Source organism: Chamaea fasciata, unplaced genomic scaffold (assembly GCF_029207755.1).
Source record: "Chamaea fasciata isolate MVZ Bird 193981 ecotype frontalis unplaced genomic scaffold, bChaFas1.0.hap1 SCAF_1, whole genome shotgun sequence".
NCBI classification, from domain to species: Eukaryota; Metazoa; Chordata; class Aves; order Passeriformes; family Sylviidae; genus Chamaea; species Chamaea fasciata.
In genome coordinates this window covers 42,658,236-42,680,274 of record NW_027094086.1, presented here as the reverse complement: position 1 = coordinate 42,680,274, position 22,039 = coordinate 42,658,236, and the positions used below count along the sequence as shown (strand labels likewise).

General features: G+C 39.3%; 1 protein-coding gene across 2 annotated transcripts in view; it reads left to right on the top strand.

Annotated features, from left to right (window-relative positions):
• The window catches only part of SPIDR (scaffold protein involved in DNA repair), a 195,419-nt gene that overhangs the window by 6,000 nt on the left and 167,380 nt on the right, over window positions 1-22,039 (top strand). For both annotated transcript variants that reach the window (XM_066181678.1, XM_066181668.1), the window contains exons 2-5: window positions 986-1,141; window positions 2,052-2,130; window positions 3,622-3,807; window positions 6,441-6,595. In XM_066181678.1, the coding sequence (XP_066037775.1) occupies window positions 986-1,141; window positions 2,052-2,130; window positions 3,622-3,807; window positions 6,441-6,595 (576 nt within the window). The remainder of the gene's footprint in view (window positions 1-985; window positions 1,142-2,051; window positions 2,131-3,621; window positions 3,808-6,440; window positions 6,596-22,039) is intronic.

The following is a 22,039-nucleotide window of genomic DNA, read 5'->3' as shown; positions in this document are numbered from 1 at the left end:
CCTTTCCAACTCAGGATATTCTGTGATTTTACTTTTTAGTTTTTTGTTGCATGTATGTTTGACATGTGTGTTACAGTCCTGATTGACCTGCCTGGCAGAAAATGTGTATGCTGATTAACTTAATTTTCGAGTAATAATTATTTGTAGGTAGGAACTGTAGTTGCTTGAGAGAAGGTATATCAGAAGAAGACAGACATACTCAGATGATACAGTCAGTGTTTTCTAAGATAAGTTTCAATAGCACAGCAGGATAAGATGTTTATCATACTCAACTTCAATTTCTGTGTGTAAACTGGTGTTGAATCTGAGAGATAGCTTTGGATGTGATAACAGGCAATTCTCTCATCTTCAGCTATTTTCAGATGTTACAATCTCTTGCATGAAATTAGCACTGGATGCTAATCAGCATCCTGTTTCGTGACTTATCTAATAATCTAAGTGATTTCCGGCATCCCATGTAAGGGGAAGGCAATGTTTTTGGTGGGGAAGTGGTTGTGAGAATGAATGTAATTCTTACAGCTGAAAGAGTCTGGGGTGTTTTTTTCTGGTTGATTGGTTATTTTTAATGGTGAACTGTGTAGTGATACCTAGTGTGACCTCCTGCATAAACAAAATTAAGTCAGATTAAATATGATTTTGAGGGCATTATTTAGTTAAAGTGTATTTTAGTGGGCTGTTCCTGTGTAGCATGATATTTTCAGCTTCACTGAGCAGCTTCTGGTACTATGAGTTGTAACTTAGACCAACAGAAAGTGTACTTATCAAAAACTTAATTTACCTGTGACATTGGTGGTGGTGTTACTATTTTGTGCTGAATAAAAGATGCTTGCAAATGTTTGAGACTTTTTTTCCTGAGCTTATTAAAAATTAGAATTTGTTTGTAAGCATTCAGAAAATACTAGGGGCAACCTAGATTAAGTAGATTTAACTTGAAATTGATTATGTCTACACAGTGATTTTATGAGTTTGTTTTTCCTTTCTCTAGCGGAAGAGACTTTGGAATGCAGAATGCACACCATTCCCAGATGAGACACCCCTGCATCTGAAAAAGACAAATGTCAGGACATCAGTGTCTGCTGCTTCGATTTCCAATGCGTGGCTTAGGTGTGGGGATGGTTTTCAGAGCACTTCAGTGCTGGAGGTAAAATGCGGCCTTAGTGGTGTAACAAAGAGATGCAAACTGACAGTGAAATTCCATGCTTGACTGAATAATATGATGTTGCTTTTTTTTTATTTTTGTGTTGTTCCCAAACGAACAGCATATTGCTGCAACTGTCAAAAAAAGAGACAAAAAATGGAAAGCACAGTTACGTAAGGACATTGTCTTAACTTGTTAGTGTAACTTGCTGAGCATAAGTTAATATGTTGTGTTCTAGATAGCACTTACCACTTAGAAAATTTTAATAATACAACAAAGGATGCAAAAGTAATTTGACATTTGGGATGGAGTGCCACATTTCCTGAGAAATATGGAACAAAAATACTCTAGCTTGCATCTGAAGATTTTTTGCTAGACCTAAATAATATGTTTGCAATAGTGAGTTAAGTGTAGAAAATCCTGCTTGATAACCCAGCTCCGAATGAAGAGTATTTTTTGCTGACCTCAAGCTGCTTTTCTGTTTCTTCTTCTGGCACTGAACAGTCACAGTGTGCATATTTTGTGGGATATAGTACAATCAGAGACAGGCCAAACATGTAATTCTTTCTGTAACTTTTCAATAGGACACATGCTTTATCAAGCATGTTATTACTGCCCACTTTCGGCATTTTAGTGCTGAAAATACTGGCTCCTGTTCTTCTCAAGATCACATGTGATTTCTGTCGTAGTCACAGAAAGTTTGTATTTTCCAAATCTATGAAAATTCAGATTTTATGTTACTGTTCTCATGCTTTAATACCTCTTTATATTGCAGTCTTATAAAAGATTTTAAAATTAATTTGAAATTGTTCTACTGAGCTTTGGTGGGTGATTTCAAAGCAGCTTTGAATACGTTGATACATGTTAAAATGATTTGTCTTAGTGATTAAATCTCTGTCTCTTTTTAATATAGTCCCAGAGGCCTTCTAATAAGAAATCCAGGAGTAAGAAGCGTCTTGGACCACTGTTAACATCTGCTGAAAATGCATCTAGTATGTTTTGTTTATTTCCTGTATTGGGGTAGAAGTTGGCTCAAAATACTGGGTTCTTTCTCCTTCTGTTACTGTGATTAGAAGGTAATTTTGCTTAAACAAGTCTCTCGCTGTTGTGGTGGGGCTCATCTATTGACCCACAGTGCCAGAAATTTATTCTGCAAAGGTGCAGGCACTCAGCTATTGCTTTTGAAAAGGTGAAAGAAGCATCACTAGTGCTGTGTATGATGTGTATTATAACAAGGATGGGATATTTAAATCATTCATATTTTTATTAGGAGGGAATGAAAAATAGCCCTTAGCTGTACAGATTGAAAGTGAAATTATTCTGTATTCTTCTAGACAGATAAACAGGCATGAGAGAACACATATTTTGTAAGTATGAGCAATAGATAGAAAAACAGAGTTTTGTCAACCTCCTGCTTTTACAATCTTCTGTATGCCCCTGAGATGCTTAATATTGGCATTAAAAAAGAGCCCTAGGCAGAATAAAGACAAGGAGTACTTACTGACTCTTTCTAGTTATTTCCTTTTTTTTTTTTTTTTTTTTTTTTTTTTTTTTGAGCCCAAAGGAAAGGAAAGAAAGGGAGGGGTGTTATTTTTCAGTCTGTATTTCTGCTTGCTCCAGCACCTGTGCTGCTTCTGTTGGATGTAAGTAGGTGACCTACTGGGTGCTTTTTTTTTTTACCTTTTGGGGTTCTAGCTTTTCTATATTTTGAAGAAGAACCCCTCAACTGCAGGAGGAGATGTAGTTGTGTTTTTTGCTTCTGGGCCCTTCTGCCTAATTCCAAGTTCCCAGTAATTGTCTAAGTTCCTATTTACTTATAATGTTTTAATAGTGGTAGAAAGTGGAAAATTCTGCCTTCCTAGTTCTGTGTGCTCCATACTAAGCATGAATCCTTTTCTCCTTGCTTTTATGATTAGACATAATGCAGAAAGGTATTTTGAATTAAAATGTCTTACTTCAAAAACACACCAGCTTTTCTTTGCAACACCTCAGAATTTTTTTTTTTTCCTCTCAGGAGAAAACTGAAGAGTAATCTCTACTGATGGAATACTTTTATTCTTTTGTTACTCGTTGGAGTAAGTCAGAGAGCTCCCAACCCCAGAATTCTAAAGACAGTCTTTCTTTAAACCACTCAGCATTTTACAAGGGTACATGCGGGGGAGTGGAGGAGTGTTAGGACTGTGTGTAGGGGGTGCTAAATGTCAGACAGTCGTGGCTTGTTCTCACACTACTGAAGGACACAGTGGTAGCCTCATTGTGTAAAATGAAGTGTTAGCATTTATTGTGGTGGTCTAAACTGAAAATAATGCATATATGAATAAGAAATACAGGTGAGTTAATGCTTCAGTATTTTTCTCTGATGCCTAGTAACAGAATTTATAATTTTATCCATTAAAAATAGTACAGTTTAATTTTTAATACTTCTAAATTTAACAAAACTGCATTTCTGTAACAGTCTAACACTTTGCAATACTTTTTCATAGGAGCTGCTGCTGCTGAAAGTGCTAAGGAAGCTGAGAACATAATATGGACCTCTAGTGGCAGTGATTTTTCAGATGATGGAAATAAAACATTGATTCCAAGGTTGCACAGCAAGAAAAGTGATGCTTCCGAAGCAGGGGAATGGCCTAGCAGACATGATTTATTGTTAGAGGACAGAAGTAGTGAAGGTGAGTTCAAGTGCAACATTTAACGAGAAACATTCTGTCAATTTCAGGTGCTGTAATGAAAATATTCTTGAGATCATTCTGACAAAATGACATGATCCATTCCTATTTTGGTTAGTTGAGTTGGAGGTTTTGCGGTTTTTTTCATAAGTTTCATCTGGGTATAAAGTAAGCTCTTAGTATAAATTATGTACAAAAATTTTAAGCTTTGGAGTAAAGGAGCACGGTTGTCTCCATCTACTGACTAAATATGGCAGACTTTGCAGCTGCAGATAGCATCATCTTCTGTGCCATGCATTTTCATTTTGGAGCACAGTCTTCCTTGCTTCCCCTGTTAGCTGCACTATGTGAACAGCCGTGAGTTTAGTTCTTAGGACTTCCTTTCTAATTCAGGGACCAGGAAACGACAGGGGAGAGAAATTGATTAAAAAGTGTATCTGAAGACAGCAAAATCTTTGCTTGTACACTCTATTATAAAAGCATTAATTGGGATAATGTATAAGTTGCATTAGAACTTGTTAGGAAGTCTTTACAATGTAAAAATAAGTTAGGTTAACTTTATAATAAGTCAGATAGATCTGAAATATTACAGTTAGACTGGATCCTGGATGTTTGCCAAAGCATTCAAACACTGCTATGGGCTGAGCAAATAGATTGACTGATGACTTTTTGTTTTGTATGTGACCCTGGTTAAATATGCTCCTTAGGTTTAAAACAAAAATGCAAAGTTTTTCCTCCTTTCATCCATATTTTTACCGTCTAAAAAATTGACATACTGGTACTGTCATTGTCATATCTGATGGTTTTCTTTTGTAATACCTAGTAATTTTCTTCTTTTTGAAAAGGAAGGACTGTTCATTTTCTAAACTGCAATCTGTTGCTGAGCAAGAATTTTTCTAACCTACCATTAATATCATTCACTTCTCCCCTGCAAGTATATCCTGCAGGCTTTAATCTTCTTCTTTTTTTTTTTTTTAGAGACAGCACACAGACATTTTTATGCTTGTAAGATAGCAATTTGGTTTCTCTGTGTAATTGAAGAAACCCTGATGTGTTATGTATCTGCTTGAAGGTTACTGAGAAAATCCAATAATTGTCATGTTTTTCTTCTAAACCCAAAAATATCTTGAAAGCAGTAGGGAGTAAAAGAACTGTAATATCCATGTTTTTTTAAATAACCATCATGTACACAAATTTTAGCATTGTACCCAGTGTGCCTGTGTGTGTGTGTGTGCATGTAGAGGTACAGTGGGATGTGGTGTGGTGACAGTAGGGATAAAGTATTTTTTAAAGAGATGTTCCCCTTCATGTGAAGTTCGCTTTGAGTGTCACTACTTCAATGTGACAAGATAAAATGGATTGCCTCTTATTTCATGAAGGAATTTATACTGCTGTCACAAGTTGCATGCAACTTGTCACACAGCTTCAAGAGAAACCTCTTTGTGCTATGAGGTTGCTGATGCCTGTGTTTAAAATTTCTGATGAAGCTTCCTCATAGTTAGAAACAGAAATGCATTTGTGAGTGTAAAAAAGGAGGCAGCACTGTAGCTGTGTGTTTGTCTGGGTGACTTCGGAGTTTGAAAGGTCAATGAAGAAACTAGTAATTTAGATAACAGTAGCACTGCCAAGTACAGAAGGTAATGCCACAGTTCCATGGATATGTACAGATACCTGGAGCATGGTGCAGGTACTTTCTTTCTCTGCTGCCTCTCCCCTGTACATGACTATTCCAGTGTTAGAAATATGACATTTACAAAAGCAAAAAAGGAACCCCTCAAAAAGCTTTCATCCCTTCTCCTTTGAACATGTTCATTTATTCAAAACACTTTGAAATGATCTCTCTCAGTACCTTGTGGCATTTGGACCTAAAGGATTGTGAGGGCGCTACTGCAGCTCAGTTTTCCATGCCCTTCACTAGATCCTTGGAGTTACAAATGGACTTTTGGAGTTGCATTAAATACCACATGCTCCTGAAGATGGTGGGAAAAAAATTTTGCATTTCTATCTACATCTCCTCGTTTATTGCCATTGCATTGTGGGTTTGTTTGGGGCTTTTTTATTTGTTGCTTTTTTACCTTCATCTTTTCTTTTAATTTATCCTCAGCAATTCTGTCTTTGATGTGCTTAGAGATTTGATTTACAAACCTGTATATTTAGGCATGGTGTTCTAGGAGGTGACCATTTCAACTGGCTTTTCATTCAACATCACTAATAGCAGATGTTAGCTAACACTGTTTAAGGCATTTGCTCAGAACAGTTAATTCTGAACAAGTATATGGAAAATCCAATGCAGCTGGGCCAAAAAGCCCCCTTACTAAACAATGGAAAAATTAATAATAGCTAAACTAAAAAGGACACCCTACCTACCTGTGCATTTAAATGTACTGCCTCTTTGCAGATAGTACTTTGAAATCTTTCTTTTTTTTGTATGTATGTATGTAATTTTTATCCTTCCTCACATAAAATTTTCAGCTAGTTGGATTCAGCTTTTATGAGACACAAAATACTTGAACATAGGTAAAAAGTAATGCTGCACTTCTTTCCCCAAATTTAGGATAGCTGTAGTATTACTCTCACTTTGTGCTTGTAACAGATGGTGATTAAGAAAAACTCTTTTTACCAATATTCTATTTTAGATGAATTGAAGCTCATTGACTGGGAGAAGGATACTGATTCCACCGATCAGTGCGATGGGTCGGAAAAAGAGGACAGCTTACTAGAGATATCAGACTCGGACTCTTGCACAAATACTAACTCTCTGCCTGTTAAAGAGAATGATGAGCTTTGTAAGGTGAGAAACTGTTCCAAGTTTAAGAAAAAAAGCTGCTGCTGTAATTATGGAATATATTCATATTTGTTTGCATTTGAATTGGGGCAGTGTGAGGATTTTGCTTACCTTATCTTTTCAGAACAAATTCTGTACCACAAGAATTTCAGGGCATTTTCTTTGACTGCCAAACCTCAAATCCAAGCAATGCCCCTCACAGAGAGCTTGGTAGCATGGTCACTGAATCACAGGAGGACTGAGGTGGGAAGGTGCCTCTGAAGAGTGCCTAGTCAAACCCCTCTACTCACATCTGGACAGCTGAAGCTGGCTGTTCAGGGCTTTGTCAGGTTGCGTTTTGAGTATTTCCAAGAACAGAGACTCCACAAGTTCTCTGGGCAACATGTGCCAGTGCTTGGTCACCCTTGCAGTAAAGCAACATGTTCTTATATTAAAACTGAATTTCTTGTATTTCAATGTATGTCCAAAAAGTCATCAGGTGGGTGGGTTTCTCGCCAGTGATGATCATCTGGACTCTCTACAGTCCCTGGCTGCTTGTGACGAGTTGGTGCCCAAATTTTCAGTAGTGTGGTGGGTGAGAAACCATTTCCTATTTCTCTTCAGTACTTTGAGACTGTGACTATCTAAAAATCCAGGTATTGGGAATAGAGCATGATGAGGTAAAGGACTACATGCAGGACTCCCTTTTCAGTGCTGAGGATTGCAGCGCCCCAGAAAGGGAGAGCAATAAGAACTGAATTTTACCGGCTAAGATGTCGTAGCTACTTTGTTTTTTTTACTGCAGAAAATGTAAATTTATTTCTGAAGAAGCATTCTGTGTCAACTGTAGATCTTTATTTACTGTCTCACAGTGAACTGTGTGAAAAGACTTGAGCTGTGATGGTACCCTAGGCCAAAGTAACATTTGAAATGGGCTGCGCAGGGTCACCGTCCCTGGAGGTGTTCAGGCAAAGACTGGACGTGGTGCTTAGTGCCATGGTCTAGTTGAAATGGTGGTGGTGTTTGTGCAGAGGTTGGATTCGGTGATCTCAGAGGTCTTTTCCAGCCCAACTGACTGAGATTCTTTGACTGACTGCTGCTGGGGGCTGGTGTCGCACGGGGAGCCCCGGGCCGGCAGCGCTCCCCGTGATGTGCCGGGGAGGCCCCCGGCGGGGCGGGCCGAGCGGAGGCGCCGGCCTGTGGCCCCCGGAGGAGCAGCCGGGGGAAGGGGCAGCGCTGGCCCGGCAGCCGGCAAACATCGGCCCGAGGAGGTGCGGCTGTGGGAGCAGCCGGCAAACGTCGGCCCGAGGAGGTGCGGCTGTGGGAGCAGCCGGCAAACATCGGCCCGAGGAGGTGCGGCTGTGGGAGCAGCCGGGGATCCGAGCTGGAGCAGCCCGGCAGAGGGCAGCGCAGGCCCGGGAACCTCAGCCAGCGAGGGCCATGGGGAAGGCTGTTAGCGCAGTGGATTAAAGCCTTATTGAAACTCCTTTCTGTATGGATTCTGTATTAAAATGCTCGCGAGTGAGTGTGACAGGGAGTCCTGCTCACACAGGATGGAGAGCAGCCCCCAGTTTCCCAGGAATCAGCCCCATGGCAGGGTCCTGCTGCCTTGCTGGGGCTGGAGGGCCGGGGGGACGGTGGCTCTGTCCGTGGCCCCTCGCCGCAAGAAGGACATTGAGGGGCTGGAGGGGGTCCAGAAAAAGGCAGCGGAGCAGGGGAAGGGTCTGGAGCACAAGCGTGATGAGGAATGTCTGAGAGAGCTGGGGGTGTTTAGCCTGGAGAAGGGAGGCTCAGGGGAGACCTCGTCACTTTCTACAACCACCTGAAAGGAGGCTGTGGCCAGCTGGGGTTGGACTCCTCTCCCAGGCAACAAGCGAGGGGACAAAAGAAATTAACCTCAAGCTCTGCCAGGGGAGGCTCAGGTTGGATATCAGGAAGAATTTATTCGCAGAAAGAGTGATCAGACATTGGAAGGGGTGGCCCAGAAAGGTGGTGTAGTCACGATCCCTGAAGGTATTTAAGGAAAAACTGGATGTGGCACTTAGTGCCATGGTCTAGTTGGACATGGTGTTTGGTCATAGGTTGGACTCGATGATCTTGGAGTCTATTCCAACCTAATTGATTCTATGATTCTGTGGAACAGCAGGTCTGGCTGAGGCAACATATGTGACCTGGCACTGGTCAGGCTCCCGTGGGTGTCAGTCCCCCTCTAGCATCTGTAGCTCAGAGTTCAGCAAGGGTTAGTCAAGTGTTTTCAAGTTTTGAAGAACTTATTTTATGTATCTCAAATCCTGAGCTGCACCATCAGAAGAGGCTGCATGGTCTGCATAAAGCTGTGAAAACAGAATTGAGATTTATGCAAGTGGTAGAAGTTGTCCTGTTTTTATTATAGCAGCATGACTTATCCCAAGTGTACATGGAAAGTTGGATGAATGTTATGAGACACGTTCATATTAGTAAATGATGCTCATGAGAGGGTTTTTTGGGATGTAACCATACTGTAATAAAAAGTTTTAAAATCTAACCAGAATAGTTATGCTAGTACAAAAGCTGTGGGTGCATTGGGAAACTGAGGTTGTCCTTACAGATTTGTTCTTCCCCCCAATCCCAGCTGGAGTGCCACACTGTGGGAATTTTGCTGGGTGGTCACCCTCGGCAGAAAACTTTCTTCTGGGAATTCAGTGTATGCAGGAGGGTAAATCCCCAGTGATTGCTCTGCCTGCTGTAGTCTTTGTTTTGCTTTATTTGGGATATACTGTTTTCCAAGGAAGAAACTGCTAGAAAAAAACTGCAGGCAAGCTGAGAGATTTCCAAGAGAGAATAGAAAAGCACTATTCACTATAGGAGGTCATTTGCTGTATGAGTATTCTTTTAAAAAGCCTGTTAATTTGTGGCCTAGTTCGTGGTGAGGGAAGGGAAAAAGCCAAAAGTTGATATATCATCATTTTTGTGGTATTTACTAAATATCTAGAATCTAATGGAGTGTGTGGATAATCAAAAGACCATGAAATTTATTTTACGCCACTTCAAAATATGCCAAATACCAAGAGGTTCTGGAGGTTTAGGATTACTGCCAAAATATCTTTATGGTAGTATTTACTCTTAGTAGGAGTGTATTATGTTTCTACTGGGAAATCTCTTCCCCCTCTCCCTTATATATGAATATTTCTAATTTAAAAATTACTTATATTTGGTGATAATTAACTGCATAGAAAAGCTTCACATATTGTTTTGGTTGGAAGATAAGATTCTTGCTTATCTGAAGGCTGTAGAGCTCCAGTCACAACTCTGTTTATGTTCCAAGTCCCTGTGCTGTGTCTTTCCTATCAACTATCCACTTCTGATGTGTAAAGCTGCTTGATAGAGGATAATGAGGAAGGCAAGTTGAAGCTGGCCTTGTGATAGCAGCTAATTTTTGTCTTCAGTTCAAAATTTTTGAAGGAAGCATGTGCAAGATGTGACAGGACCATGCTTTACTTTCCTTTAACTGTTTTTAGGGGATGAGAGAGTTGTTTTATGTTAGCTTTCATTTGACCTGTAAGTGGTTGAATTTTTGCTTAAGATGATGTAGGACAAAGATCTGACAAGATGATCCCAGAAGGTTCTATTCTGACAGTTCTTTGACTTCCAGTTACCACTGGTGGATTCCTAGGGGAACTTGTTTCTTGGAGAACATGGTACTAAAATAGAGATTAACCATTAGTGTTAGTTTTTCAGCATACATGTTTTCCATAAGAGCACCATGTAATCTCTTCAAAATTGAAAAACCCCGTATTTTTATGCACTGGTAGTGCCTACTTTTTGCCAAACTTGTGTAAAGACTTTTTGTCTCATGAGCTGAAGTTCTATATTTAGTAAGAACTGCTTGTCTATGAATTATTTTAAACTTATAAATATTTAAATCCTAGGAATTAAATGAAAATGTGTGCTCCTATAGGTAAATTCCTCTCTCCTTCCATACTACCTCTGAAACTTTCTCTGACCCTGTGCACTGAGTGGCATCATCTTCCCCAATTGAACTGTTCCTCAAAACACTTAATCCCTTAAAGCAGGCCAGCATTTGTGTGGAGTATATGATTTTGGTATCTTACAAGAGTGTGGTCTTTTCTTTGTGCCCTCTCTGGTAAATCCACTTTATCAGTTTCTGATGGCTAGCCAGATTTGCTTGCTTTCCACGGGGAACAAGTGAGGTTTATCCCAGAATGGTGTGAGGAATTAGTCTTATGTGTTTGCTATGTAGCATGAATAAAGCTTAACTGGTTACAGCAGATCCTCTTTATTGCACAGCACACTAATAAGTGCAGTAGACACTTGTCTGCTGATCTTCTGGTTTGGGTGAAAATTCATCAAAAAGTCTCACTCTCTTAAAAGCTTGTTCCCTTTGAATCACAGAACCATAGAATGGATTGGCTTGGGGGGAAAATTAAAGATCATCCAGTTCCAAACACCTGACATGGGCATCACCTTTCACTAGACCATGTTGCTCAAAGCTCCATCCAACCTGGCCTTGAACACTTCCAGAGGTGGTACATCCACAACTTCTCTGGGCAGCTTTTTTCAGTGTCTCACCACCTTCACAATAAAGATTTTCTCCCTAATATGTAATCTAAAGGTGCTCTGATTCAATTTAAAGCCATTCTCCCTTACTGTATTGCTACAAGACCTTACAAGAAGTCCCTCTCCAGCTCTCTCTTCCTCTCATAGGCATCTGGTAGGGACTGGAATACATAGAGAGTGCTAATATCCCCAAACTATTATGCTGAATGAAGACAGCTGAAAAAGAGATTTGCCATGTGTTATGTATTTCAAAACTCTTTAATAAATCCCTACCACATTCTCAGCTCTCTATTGTGTTGCAGTCTGTGTGACCTGACAGTGGATGATCTGATGTGATACTGAGTAATGTGCAAAAATTATTTTAATGTTGTGTAAAAAGCTTATTTTGGGGTTTTCCCTCAGTGGAGAACACATCATTTTAGAAGGTCTTCCTGCATGGATGTATGTAGGTCTGTGTCTTTTATCTGAGGCCTTCTGATCTTTCAAATTAAGGTTCATTCAGTTGTTAAGTTCGTGGATCTATTACCCTCTTAACCTGGCTCTTAAAAAAAAGCCCTTAAAACAAATTCTGTCCTCCTGTGGTATTACATTGAGGGGGATTCAACATGCTTCATAAAATTCTGAAGAAGTCACTTAAAGGATGAGCAGGCCAAGATTTGCTGTTATTTCTGGACTTGCTTTTGTGTCCTGGCTTTCTTGATCCATTATAATGGTAATTATAACTAACATTGGCTTGGTAATTAGAATTGAGTCTAGAACTATTGTTGTGTAACAGTATTTAAAACAGGTTATCTCAAGGTAAGGAATCATTATTATGGCAAATGGAATTTGTGTCATCCTGTCAGATGGATGACTTAACATGGATAAAGGGTGATGATATGACCATGTTATTGCCAGCATTTACTCTTGTCAGTTCATTACTGTGGTGGGTTTTTTGTGGTTTTTTGGTTTTTGGGGGTTTTTTTTTAGTGTTCAATATATACAAAATGCCCACAAGCTCACAATTATTTCTAAATATGTACTTTATGGAATAATTCAGATTGGAAACAATTTCAAGATTTCTCCAGTTCAACCTGCACAAGACAGTCTCAGAAGCAAGGTCAGACAAGGTTGCTTAGGGATTTATCTAGTTGGATCCTGGAAAACTTGGATGGATAAAGACCCCAATAACTGGTCTGGGTGGCATTCTTCTCCCTTCTCTGTTTCTCTTCTTGTCTTTGCAAAAACAGGAACCTTACTTTTCTGGGTAGAACTAGGCTCTTCAGCTGGGCCAGTTAGGCAAGACCTACAGGTCAGCAGATTGCAAGTCAGTAGTGGTACAGAAACAGACACCTTTTGCTTTCATGTCTGCAAGGTGGAAGGATTTATACTGGAATGACCAGGCAAAACTGAACCTGTGCACCAGCTGCTTTCTGCTGCATCCTGGATGGAGGGATGTCTCTGCATCTTCTGATACTGGAATCAAGCCTTAAAGCTTTTTTCCTTCGTCACAGGCAATATTTCCTCTCTCAGCTTTCCATGATTTGGTCAGATTATCAGAACAGGAAACAGGATGTTTCTAGGTGCACTGTAGCTATTTGTGTTATAACTAGCTTTTTTTTCAGTCTGTAATTAAACAATGACCCCATTAAGTTTAGAACAGGACTGGTGACACTAATTCAGCTATTACCTAAGTGGCTCAGATATTCTTTCCTTCGATGTTTAAATTATCTTGGGACTATTTTTCTTTATAATTCTGGGACACAGGGGTTCAAATGTCAGTGTGGCTGAATTGGCTCATTATCCTCCTCAAGGACACAGTTATATGAATGTCTTGATACACGTTATGTGTATTTTTGGTGGTGCAAAAATGCCTGAAGTCTGTGATGCCCATTTTGAGGGAAGTATCTTTGGTCACAGTTTTCATACATACAGGTGCTTTTGCAGGTGATCCACAGTGTCACTGAAGTAGCTGTGCTTCTTTATGCCTAGTTTGTGAAATTCCTGAATGACTTAACTAAGTTTAGCAGAGACTTCTTTGTACCACGTTCTGGATGTGTGAAATCTGATGGATCACAGCACCTATGACAGTGACATAAACAGACTTTAGGCCTTGCTGCCTTGAGCTGTCATTCCCAGAGTGTATTTTTATGTCGTTTGAAGCACCAGGCTGTTTGTGAATGCTAATCCAACCCCTCTTCTCTGCTTAATTTAAGGCTTCAGCTGAGCCCCATATTCTTTCTTACACAGCTCTGGAGAGCAACAACTTTAGGCACAGATGACAGCATTGCTATCTTGGCATCCATGTATTGAATGCCCCTCTCTATGTGGTCTTCCCACAGCCTCCCCAAGTCTGCCTGGTTTTTTAAACAAGATTCAAGAGGCCTGTGTTAGCTTTCCTGCAGCTGCATGCCACACAAGGCATCTGCATTTCCTCAGGTCTGGCACCTCTCTGGGACACGGCTCTTGACAGCACCACAGAGGATCTTCAGGAGTAATGGGGAGAAGCAAAGCAGTATATGTTTGCCGTGTCAGGGCCCTGACTTCCATCTAAAGAGATGAAGCAAAGGAAGAGGGTCTCGTCTGTCTCATGTTGGTAGCTTGCGTGCACACGGAAGAGGCTACAGGGATGAGCAGAGCATGCACTGCTGGGAGTGCAGTGCTCTCCTTTGAAAGGAGAGAGAGGATAAAGCCAAAGGAATTAACAACATTAGTAGGAAGTTCAAGTCTTTTGTCTTGCGGGTTTACTCCCCTCTGATGAGGCTTTCTGTTGTTTGCCATTATGGGTCATTTTCTAATAGTTTTGCGCTCTGCAAAGAGTCGTGAGTGCAGTGAGAAAGCTGCTGAGTTTTGATTTGTCTGACTTTGTCTTCCAAACTGTCTCAGGAGTCTTCAGGATAAATTGGAGGAGAGATTGATTTGAGTTTGTTGGAAATTCTTTTTGAAGAAATTATGGAAGAGAACTTTAGTGGGATACATAGGACCAATCTTCGTAATTTCTCTTTCTTATAAATGTGCTTTCTAAATATTGTAGTTCTGGAAGGAGACCTGAACAGAGTAGATTGGCTAATGGCTTGAATTCTCTGAAAACCTTTGGTTCATTCTTTCTTGTGGGTTTTCACGGTGCTTTAAAAATAATTTTATGATCTTTTAGTGGCTGATTCTGTCACTCATTTTGTTAGTTCATGGTGTCAGGAGAAGGACCTAATTTATTGGGGAAAGTAAAATTCTCTTTTACTACCAAGGATATTTGTTGCAACCAGTCGTGGAAAAAAACACATTGCACGTCATTTCAAGGTTCCTAGTGCAGTTGTAGTTTCCATCTTTTCAGAAGTGAATCTTACTGGTGTTGAGGTTTATGGCAACAGTATAAGAAAGGCATACATATGTCTTTCTCAAAAAAAATGCACATGTAATACTGCCTATAAAATGTCTTTCAAGTGAAAATAAGGCGCCTAAATGTCCAAGGTCATCCAGTTCCTCATAGAACAAGTAAAGCATGAAGTGTAGCAAAATCATCCAATTATCCTTGTATTTAGGCTTCCTCTTCTAACAAGTTCTTTGTCAATTTTCACCAAAACAGAAAAGTTCCTTTTGTAGTTAGGGTTAGTGTGTAGCAGCTCTTTGTAGAATCTACTGCACTGTGAAGATCTAGAAGTAAATTTAGAATACCTTAGAAAACACAGGAAGACCAAAGTTTAGAAAAAATTTTAAACTAACCTCAGGGTTATTAAAACCCCCTGAGGTTTTTCCAGTGTGTTTCTCTTTAATGGATGGTGTTTCCGTGAATCTCTCTTTAATGGATGAAACTCCCTCCATATCTATATATGGAAGAAGGCAGTCATGTGGGGTTTTGTTTTGTGGTTGTTTTAGGGTTTTTTTTCTAAGTCATGTCACTGTATATTTAGCTTGTAAAGAATGCAGTTTGATGGTAAGGTATGGGAAACATGACTTCTGTGCCTGGCTCCCATTGCAGTGTGGAAGTGTGTTGGATAGGTAAGAGAGGAATAAAGCGGGGGAGAACAAATGGCATAAAACTGAGAATATGTATAATAGAAATTGAGATATTTGGAGGTGTGAAATGTTGTTGGTTGAGGGGTTGGCTTTCTTGGGAACAATAAGAAGGGACTGGGATGGTGTGAAAATGTAATATCTCTCTCATATCCAGTTTGTCAGGGTCTGTGTCATGTTCTGTGATAAGCAGTTTCTGTACAAACGTCTGAATCATCTATAGATGACAATTCAGATTTACAGTTCTTTTGTTATCAGGACACTCATGTTCCGGACTAACAACCCTGGTGACTGATTAACCCTTTCTGTGGAGATGGTCTCTAACTCCATAGCTGTAATATGTTAAAGTATGTTAAAGAGGACTTTGTCTGCTATGTAAGAATCTGTTAGCACATTCTTATGTATAAACCAGCTGCTCCATCCCTTTTTATCCCCTTTAGGATAACATTATTTGCCTTCAGACGAGGGCAAGAGCCTTGACTACCTGCTGGTTTTATCTTTGTCCTCAATCTCTCTGGAAATATGCTATGAAATTGTTACTTCATATGATATCTTTCCCACTACTCACAACTTCAGCCGTGCTTTGTTGTTCCAACTTCCTGGACACATGGAGAAGCTGTTGCACATGGCTGTTGATTCACTGCTCAGTCCCAGCACAGTGGCATTCTTTTTGACTCAGTCCCAGTCGTTCTCCTCCCACTCTGTCTCCTCATCACAAGTTACTATTTCATTCTCTTGTCCCCATTCACCTTCACCTGGCCATTGTTTGGTGTCAGTTCACTGGTTCTGTCTTGCCTAACACAACATTTTAGTCCTGTGCCACCTAGTACTCTCATCTGGTTGCAACTCTTTAGAAACACTGATTGCAGCAAACTTGCTGCTGTTTTGCAGACACCTTGACACCTTCCTGTGCATGGGAAAGGGAACGTTAAAGTTAAGTGAGAAAACCAGACTAGAACTGTCTACTTGTGAAGGCAGACACGATGGGCAGAGCAGCTTCATCCTGACCTAAATAGTTGTGTATGGGTAGGGTTGAGGTTTGTTCTGGGTTTTAAATACTCTGAAAGGCTGCTAAAAACAGCACAACTTTAAGAATCCCCTAAGCTTGCACACAAACTATACTTGTGGATAGTAGCTTTGGTCTTTCCAGTCACAAGAAAAAAGGTGCAGTGGAACTCGAAAAGCTTCAGAGCAAGTTGATAGGAGCAAAAAGTTCTAGAGAATAGAAATCTTCAACCTCATATAGAGATTGCTGTGGAGAGGGCATGAAAGAATCCCATGCCTCATAAATAGATAGGAAGTGAACCAAATGACTGGCTACTGTCTCGCGCTAGGAGGCATCAAGTGAAACTAGCAGGTTGATTCAACATTAAAACGGAGTTGATTCATCCCACCATATGAACTGCTGAACTCCTTGTCACAGAATGACACAGATGCTGGAAGATTACATGGGTTCAAGACTAACTGGACAAAACTCAAGGAAGACAAGACAAATCTGTTAAGAATTAAATACAACAATCTTGCCTCTAGTAGCCACAAACAGGAATTAGAAAGATTCTTCTGTGGCAGCACTGCTGCATGCTTGTCCTGTTTTAAACTCTTCCCTAAACATGTGACATTAATCATAGTTGGAGACAGAAGTAAGGGGCTGGAATGATCCTTGGTAGACTCCCCTTCAGCTATTCCCATGTTTGTGTTTTTCAGCATGTATGAATTTTGTCCTTTTTACCATCACCACCCTGGGAACTTCCTTTCCAGAGCAATTTAGAAGTCACATACCAAAAGACAGTGTTGCAAATGAGTCTCCACTTTGTCCGTGCAGTGGATACCCTTTGTAGCTGTAGCTCTCTACCACCTGCTGCTCCCTGTGGCTTCTGCAGGGTGTTCTTTCACGTAGCCTAGTTTATGTTTACCTCATGTTTTTAATAAAGCTTTCTGTACAGATATAGGGAAGGAGAGGAGCTTTTGAGACAGCATGGATTTTGTAGAGAGTGATGGCTCTAGCCAGACTTGTCTAGAGAAGAGTTTAGCTTCCCTGGAGTGAGCTTCAGAGACTTAAGATTCTTTGATTTGCCTGATTAGGTGAGGGAGAAGTGTGAAGGTAAGTCTGAGCTTTTTTGTTTTATTTATTTATTTAAATCTTTAATTTTTATGACTAATTGGAAAAGCACTATGTTGGAGTATTTTTAAACATAAACATTTGTTGAAGTACATCGAAGCATCATGAAAGTAAAAAAAAAAAAAAATTGGTGTTGCCAAGTTGTGAATCTGGTATGTTCCAATAATAATGTGATTTGTCTAGGATATGAAGCACTTCAGTATCTTATAGAATGGGAAAACACTAACTACTTGTATAAAAGGAATAAATAAATACCCCAATCTAACTATCTGTTTAAAGGCAGAATGTGAAAAAAGACCTCTTATTTGTGATTATTACAGATGAAGCATCATGTTGCCTTTTGGCAACTTCTTTGCAGACTTGTACAGAGAAAAGAATTAATATTATGGATAGTAATGTAATGATTTTACATAGCTGTTATTAAAACCAGATTATATAGCTGTATAGCTGTATACCAAGACACTTTACAGAAGCTTTGACATACTTTTTCCTCCTCTGTGGAACTCAACAGATTAATCCTTATAATGTGAGATATTTGTAGTGCGTTGGAAGGATGTAAGAGTCTTTGTATGGTGTTGTGTATTGGTTTAAAGAAGGAAGGGCCCAAAGCATCTCTTTGGACTAAAAAACTGTCATCAGCCTCAGTCTGTAGTAATTGGAGGAGGAGGAGAAGAGAAGGAGATGTACTTTCTCTTGAATAGTTTATGGGTGGAATGGTGGATTGAGAAATATTGGGTTAAGTAGACTTTTTGAAGGGTACAAATTTAGGATGAGGAAATAAAACAGGACTTAATTGCTGTTCTCATGGCTAAAAAGCAATGAGCCAGACAATAGATAAGACTGTCAATTTGAACAACAACAAAACCAATGTTTCTACATGAAACAAGTCTGAAACAAATGCCAGGAGGGTGATTATTCCCCTCTACTTTGTAACCTTTATATGCACTTGAGTCTAGTTTTCCTATGCAAACAGTACAGCTAGGTTTGTTCCTTACATTATTTTTCACTTGCAGCTTACATTATTTACAATTTAAAGACCCTGTGATGCTTTTCTCATCTGAAAAAACATTTCAAAGTTTTCACTAACCACAGCAGTTGCGGAGGGAAAAGGTAGTTAAGCAGGCTTCAAAACAGGGCAGGGAATTCTGGGGTTTTTTTTCTTTTTTTGCATGCCTTTACAATTTTAGATAAATGATACCCATACATATTTACAGCTTCTCAAATCTAATGAACTCAGTGGAAAAATCTGTGGCAAAATCTCTGGTTTGGTTTCTTCACTGTTAAAAAAAAAAAGAAAACCTGAATGTTTCACTTTTGTTGATAATGAAGATGCTTAGTTGATTCATCACTTCAACAACTAACTCAAAGTGAAAAATATTTCACATATCTCCTTAGTTGTTCATCTAATTGGATGCTGAGTATAAATTTTTAAGTTAGCATAGTTCATTTTGTTGGGAAGTAAGTGGAAGAAATCATAATTTGGGAAATAATAGAAAGTAGATAATGGAAAGGAGAACTAGGACATGATTTTATATAGGATTGGAAGGCAACATAACTTCTATGCCACACTTCTGTGATACAACTCACTTTTTGAAGGCAAGAATGACAGTAAAATTTGAGGGGGTGGAGTCGCACTATGTTATTATAAAGTACCCAATGTAATTTTTTTGTTTTTATAACTTTGCAGATACTTCTGCACCTTCAATGCAGAAGTTGCTCCTGACTTCAAAAACTTGGTTGTGAAGAAACTAAACTTTTTACATCCTCTGCATGTGAGGTTCGGGTTTTCAAATACTAGTCAGCTGTTAGTTGCTGTCAATTAATTTGTAAGGATTTTGGAAAGTGGTGGTGTAAGTTTTCTCTCTGCCTCGCATGCTCCAGACTCTCTGAACAGTGAGAGGTAATAATGTAGATGATAATCATTCACCTTTGATGCAGTCATGATCCTTGTCATCATCACGGAGCTGATAAAGTAAGGCTGCTGGTGTATAATGTGTGGTGGTTTATTTTCACATTTTGAGCAGGGAGGGATGATTTAGGAGACCACTGAATTCTAATTTCTGTTGCTTTGTTACCATGCATTTTATGTGGAAGAACAGCAAATGGATTTAATTTTTATAAGACTTGCAGCCAGTAATTGTAAAAATTCTCCATCTGCTAGCAGCTAGTGCTAGCAGCACTAGTTCTGTTTTTGAAAAGAAGAAAGATGCTTGTGTTTTCCTGATCTGGAATGAACTGGAATGAGTGAATGAAATGTTCTGAAGGAGGTCCCCGAGTGTTGGTAGTATTGTAAGGTTGAACTGCAAGAAAAATATCATTCAATGTATTTTTTTTTTTGATCAGCACTGTGACTCTTTAAAAATGCACTTTATTGCTTAGGCTCATTATCTGCCACAAATTCATTGAACAGAGGTTGCCACTTCTTTTTGTGCATTTTGGTACAGTTCTCAGCATAACACTCATTATCTTTCCTGAGACTTCTTTAGATGTTGCAGCAATAAGAAACCACAATGGCTTAATCAGAAATCTATGGCTGGTGACCGACCTGTGGTCCCGTCCAGTGACTTTCTTTGTTGACGTTAAAAACGTTAATTAGAATATAAGAAGTTCTACTATATTACCAGAACTCTGCAGAATTTGCTTTAAAAGTGTTTGGACTTTTTTTCTGGAGAAAATTCTAATTACCTAGTAAGTCAAATGATGCTCCCTTGGGAAGTTCTGGAGTTGCAGGTCACCTCACTCCTTAGGAGTGTATCAGGGAAGAAGCATTCACTTGCTTTGTGCTTCTTTGCTTTTTGCACCTCACATGGACCACTGTCCCAGATAGGATGCTGAGTTCAACAAGTCTCTGCCTGACTTGTTCTTGCTGTTCTCACTTGGTTTCCTGTGTCTCCACATTTTTTTAATTGCTGCTTTATTGTGTGTTTAAGTCCTCAACTTCCAAAGCCTTGTTAACATGTTATCTTATGTGGCATTATGCCAGTGTTGATGGGATTTAAGCAAAAGGAAGCCCTGGTTTGCTGCTTGCATCTAAAATGAGAAGCAAATCTGATCGGTTATTTCTGTTAAGTGAAACTGAAGCTTTGTACCTGGAGCCCGAGTCTCTCTGGCAGGCGTTAGTCCCAGTCTCTGCAGTTTCTAGCAAGAAGAGTGTTTTAATTTCTGCTACATGAAACTAGACTTATTGCATGCATAGAAATCTAAACAAACAATGCTGGAAAAAGTTACAAAGGAATTCTTTTGTTTGGTTTTATGAGCTTAACTATGTAGTGTTGGAAAGAGAGGAAACTGAACTGTGGAAAATCAATACTTGCTAAAACTCTGAAAGACCACACAGAGGACAAACTAAGACAAACTAGTCCATAATGAAGCAGAAACATAAAATTAAAGTGATGAAGGTGATAATTATGGACATAAAGAATTAACAATACATAAGGATGAAATTAGGACTGAAGACACCAACTTGACATTTTATTTAAGTAAGATGTGAATACAAATCTGTTTTAACATTGTGAAACTATAGAATCCAGAAGTCCAATGGGTTGTATCACTTTGTTTCTGTGGTTACTACTATAGGTGTGTATGTTTGTTTTTAGAAAAATACCTCAACCTGCACTGGCTTTTGAAAAAGAAAACACACACATCAGCCCTAAGCTGTAATTGGTAAAAATAAAAACAAGCATCTAAAAATATGTTGCCATATGTAGCTGGCAAGGAGCATCACCTCCTTTCCTGCAAACAGTAATAACATCTATTTAATAAATTGAAAGGTCTTGAGTTTTGTATGCATAGTCAGGTGCAATTTGTTTGCCTCTGTCCGTATTTATTGTAACCACGGATCACATAAATCCTGTTGTGTTGCCCTGTAGGTAGTGTGACGTTTTTTCCTTTTACTCATTTTCTGTGCATTTCATTTGGTAATAAGTAATTTTCAGACCGAAGTCTTATGAGGACTGACAGATTGGGTCTCTTAAAAAAGCAATAGAAATAAAATGCTTCGAGTTTAAATGTTGCAGAAGCTGAAATGGAACACCAGCCTAGTTGTGGCATTATCCTGGGTTTACTCACCTTTGAATTTGATTGTATCTGTCATGTGCTACCGCACTTCCTGCTGCTCTGAAATCATGTTTTTGTGTTGCTTCTGCACTTAACGACTCACTCTTGTTATGGATATGTCCTAGATTCTTTCCTTTGACCCTCCAAATGGGTATTTTAACTATGTTTAAAAAGGGGGGAGGAGAAAGTAGGCAAACATGTTAGATTGTCAGGTTCTGCAACATTACAGTCAGCAAGTGCTCTTCACTTTATTAGCAAATGACCCAACTCTCAAATTAGTAACTTGGCATGCTAACGGAACTACATGATATTTCTGTGTTTTTTCAGTATCTGAGTCTTTCTTACACTTGTTTTTAAGGAGGATGAGCCATCTGATACAGCCATCCTTCATTTAAAATGACAGCTTTGTATTTAAGAAAATTCTTGCCTGCATTTTTTTCCTACCTGGTGAGTATGTAACTAGCTGTAGTTGTGTGCTGTTGTGATTGCTTTCATATGTGCATAGTTGAACAAGGTTAGAGATGGCTCAGGATTCAGCTGTGCTTCGAAAATGGGATTTTACCATTAAACTTGTGGATAGGTAGGGGTTTCTTTTATGTATGTTAAATAAAAACATGCTTCAGTTGAAAGTTTTAATTCAAACAGTATATACTAAAGTCAGGCAATGTGTTACTCTGATTTTGGTCCTGGTGCAGCTTATTGCATGCAATCACTTGAGATTCCCTAAATTGCAAATGAAAATATGACAG